General features: G+C 46.0%; 1 protein-coding gene across 1 annotated transcript; it reads left to right on the top strand.

The window, feature by feature from the left end:
- The first annotated feature begins 539 nt into the window (after positions 1–539).
- Phf5a (PHD finger protein 5a) lies at positions 540–4,057 on the top strand. Its single transcript, XM_065430381.2, has 4 exons — positions 540–670; positions 796–819; positions 2,678–2,844; positions 3,798–4,057. The coding sequence occupies exons 1-4, from the start codon at positions 619–621 to the stop codon at positions 3,885–3,887; spliced, it is 333 nt and encodes a 110-aa protein (XP_065286453.1). The 5' UTR covers positions 540–618; the 3' UTR covers positions 3,888–4,057.

Below are 4,057 nucleotides of genomic sequence, written 5' to 3'. Positions count from 1 at the left end.
TGAAAATGCTGCTCCGCTTCTGAGGAAGCAAGCGAAGCTGGTCTGTAACCGCCTACCAACGTTCTGCAATCTCTGAAGCAACGCTTAGCTCAGAAGCACCACAAAGCTGTTGCTTCGTAGCGCTACAAAGCAGCGTTTCGCTACAGTGTAACAATGTGCAAATGCACTTTTCAAAAGAAAAATATTTGCATATTGCTTTTTGAGTACAATGCCTCCTTTACTCCAATGCCTGCCGCGTCGCTGGTTTTTCCATTGCAGTGGAGGTTCCTGTAGTTCAGGGTAGTCGCGGAAAGACGGCGCTCGCTGCCGACACTACTTTCTGTTGCGGAAGAAGTGACGATTACTAGGCTGGCGCGCACTCGACCAATGGGTTGACGAGAAACTGGCCTCCGGGATCGCAACAAACGCCGCTAAAATCTCGGAGGCAGGAAAACGTGGTTGAAGTTTGGAGTAGACGCCGTACCTGGCGCTCGCAGCTGATTCTAGTGGAGAGGAGGAAAGAAGAGAATGGCCAGAACCAGTTTCTCAGCTCAAGTGGCAGGCAGTCGCACTAGCGCAAAGTCAGTTTCAAGTCGGGCGTAGTCGCATCCAAATCAAGTCAGCCAAAGTTTATACATCATGGCGAAGCATCATCCAGATTTGATTTTCTGCCGAAAACAGGCCGGCGTCGGTAAGTACGATGTTTATTATTCATCTGAAAATGTCAATAGGACGGCGAAATATTGAGAAAGCTTTTTCATCAACTGCGCAGTGATACTGCTTTAACATCTCTTTCTTCTGATCTTGTCTTTGCAGCCATCGGACGCCTCTGCGAGAAATGTGAGTACGATCCATCAACGTTTGACATCCCGAAGAGCAATTTTTAGTTAAAGCGATAAGGAAAAAAACATAAAAGGAGATGATAGGACGCGTAAAGGGCAGATATTGTGCAAGCTCCTTGGTAACACATGCATTTATGGAATGTACTACATGGTTTTACGACACTTGCACTGAAAGCTGGACATAACATCGCTGTGGCGAGGTTGTAACTTGCGCAGCAGTACCACTGTAAATGTATGGTGAATATAATGGATAATCAGCTAGATTATGTCGATCTAATTCAGCTGCATAGAGCAAAAAACGCGTATAGTTAAGTGAAGGACCAGCAGGACACAATGACCACCGGTCTGATCATCTCGTGTTCATGTTTTCACGCTCCGGGTTATGTACAGTCGCGATAAATTTGAAGGTGATCGCTCGAGCTGCGACCGGCGGGCCTTCCAAACAGCATAGCGGCCGATTTCGGAACTGCGAAGATAAAAATTGCGCTACCTTCCCCTTTTACGCTCGTCAAGGCTGCAACCGTCACCCCCAAGACTAAGTCGCCACATTTTTGTGTTTGTTACCCTTTCACGCTAATGATGTGTGTGCGCCCCTGCCTTATGCATACATTGGCTAACAATAACGCCTCTGCGCAATAGCTGAGAGAGAGAGAATAAACATTTCAAGGCAGTCGAAATGAATTCGCAGGTTATCTCGTGAAGGGTGACGAAAAGCTGCGAGTTGCCAGATGGAAGTGACAGCTGCTCAGCGAACAGCAAAAGAGAGAGAGGGAAGCTATCTGATGTTTCTCTGTTGACTGACGGTGATGACGTAACGTGGCGCTGCTCCTAGTTTCGGTCGCCGCTCGAGCGATCACCTTCAAATTGATCGCGACTGTACATTGTCACTCAGCGCGCGATCATATGTCGTTTATAGCTATCTCTGACTGGTACTAAAGTTTAATTCTAATTGGATTAGGCAAGAATAACTTCAAGGGGGGGGGGGGAAATCCGCCTTCATTCCACCCTGTGAAAGTGAATGTATAGCAAAGCTGTTACCGACGTTGTACACCACTACCACAAGCGACGTACGTCACGCATACACGGTGTCCGTAAGCGATGCATGTGTACTCAATCTTCGAAGCCCTCCGCCAAGCGCAAGCGCATTATTGAAATAAATGAATGTTTAAAAGTAAAATGCGTCCGAAAAATAGGTAAAATACAACTTACGCACAACCTGTAGACATGTTAGCATCGGATTGTGATTCGAATATACGAAAAACATAATTCTGCTATGCAGAAACTCAAAACAAAACGTTACAGCTGCCGTTTGTTTTTGTGTGGGCAAAACCGCACACGCGGGCACGAAAACTCCCAACCAACTAGAGGCAAACAGCTTCACGGTAGAAAACTACACAACACTGCCTAGCCATTCACAGCAAGCAGTGTCATTTTGCGTAGCTTATTTTTTGCTAGCAGCATACATTAGTTGGCTCTTGTGCACGTAAACAGCTTCTGTTGATTCAAATGGTGTTAATTGGACTCAGGATAGCAGCACATTGAAATAAACATATCTTTTAAAACTGTTCACCTGAGTTTTGACCGGGCTAGACTGAACCGTGCCGAAGAAGCGCTACTTGTCAGTCTAAACTCGGGATCTGCAATGTTCATAGCAAAAGGGCAGACTCGAACAATAACACAGGAGAGTTGTGCTTGTGTTCGCCTTTTGAGCAGACCTAAGATTAGTATCACCATGTGGACATGTTCATCATTTTGCTGATAGCCGTCCTAGTTCCGCAAACAGTCAAATCACATTGTACGCTGCACCACACGTCAGGAAGCAGTGTCTGATCGTGCTCTGCTTTCTTGGTCGGCAGGTGACGGCAAATGCGTCATCTGCGACTCGTACGTGCGGCCCTGCACCCTGGTCCGAATATGTGACGAATGCAACTACGGCTCATACCAGGGTCGCTGCGTCATCTGTGGAGGCCCCGGCGTCTCGGACGCCTACTACTGCAAGGAGTGCACCATCCAAGAGAAAGATGTAAATGGCACTCTACTTCGGAGCAACCCTCCCCCCCCCCCCCCCCCCGCATGTTTCCAATGCTAGCCAACACAAACAGCACCCTATCGCTTTTGCTCGTGTCCATGTCATGGTGCTAAACTAGTACGAAGGCTTCTGCTTCTTCCTTGTGTGTGTGTGTGTGTGTGTGTGCGCGCGCGTGTGCGTGTGTGTGTGTGTGCGCGCGTGCGTGTGTGTGTGTGTGTGTCATCATTTTGCAATTGTCTGGGCTGGTTTACTTTACTTGGCATCAACACATGAGGTAGCAGAAAAAGCCCGTAATTGTGATAATTTCTTATTAATCCAATTGTTTTAAGCAGACTACATGTGCCAGTAGTTACTCAGAATGTGGGCACTCTCCACCATTCTGTGTGGCACTGCTGGGAAAACAATGCTTTTTGACCAACTATTCTTGCTTTCATGTTCACCAAAATAGCCAAAGTAGTTGGCATCACTTAGGAATTGCATGAGAAATATCCCAGGAACTGTGGAACCCTGTTTTGAGCTACTAAATATAAGCAGTCATCTGGAGTGAGCTGTCACTTATGGGTCTTTGCCAGAAAATCTTCCACTAAAGAGTCAACACTTATATGTTGCAGACACATCAGAAACACATGCACAGTCTACTGTGTGATCTTGTTGTTTCTTTTGTGGAGTATGTGCCTCTATGATGAGTGCATGTGGAAACTCATCTATTTCTTGCTTCACATTGTAGAAAGTCTTATACCAATTGCCAAGTGTCTTGGATCACTTTGCCTGTGGTGTTCCACATAATGCTTTGACATGCAACTTAGGCTGCTGCATTTTTTATTTTTGTCAAACTTTGGGAATGTTTGACACTGGCTAGTTTATGATAATATGGATGTTTAGCAAGTGTGCCATCTGGATCACCATGCATATTGTAACTGAGAGTTCATATTTGTTTTCCATTACAGAGGGATGGCTGCCCGAAGATTGTGAACCTAGGTAGCTCCAAGACGGACTTGTTCTATGAACGGAAAAAATATGGCTTCAAAAAGAGGTGACAGGGTGGCCGAGGAAGCCTTGCAGCCCTGGACAAGGCTTCACATCTCGTTTCACATCTCCATTTCATACCTCGCCACCCTGTCGTTAGCAATGTTTTCTGGGTTTCCAAGTTCACCAGTTGTTTTCGTATTTTTCTATTTGATTTCAATTAAAGCTTTGTAAACAGTCA

The sequence above is a fragment of the Dermacentor albipictus genome, chromosome 8, assembly GCF_038994185.2.
Source record: "Dermacentor albipictus isolate Rhodes 1998 colony chromosome 8, USDA_Dalb.pri_finalv2, whole genome shotgun sequence".
Taxonomy (NCBI): Eukaryota; Metazoa; Arthropoda; class Arachnida; order Ixodida; family Ixodidae; genus Dermacentor; species Dermacentor albipictus.
Note: the sequence above shows the minus strand (reverse complement) of the source record. Positions and strands in the feature narration are given on the sequence as shown.

Bases quoted from the DNA above. Each gene is read 5' to 3' on its own strand.
- Phf5a (XM_065430381.2), top strand. From the start codon at position 619: ATGGCGAAGCATCATCCAGATTTGATTTTCTGCCGAAAACAGGCCGGC. The intron at 671-795 runs GTAAGTACGATG...TTGTCTTTGCAG, and splicing joins CCGAAAACAGGCCGGCGTCG to CCATCGGACGCCTCTGCGAG. The intron at 2,845-3,797 runs GTAAATGGCACT...TTTCCATTACAG, and splicing joins GCACCATCCAAGAGAAAGAT to AGGGATGGCTGCCCGAAGAT.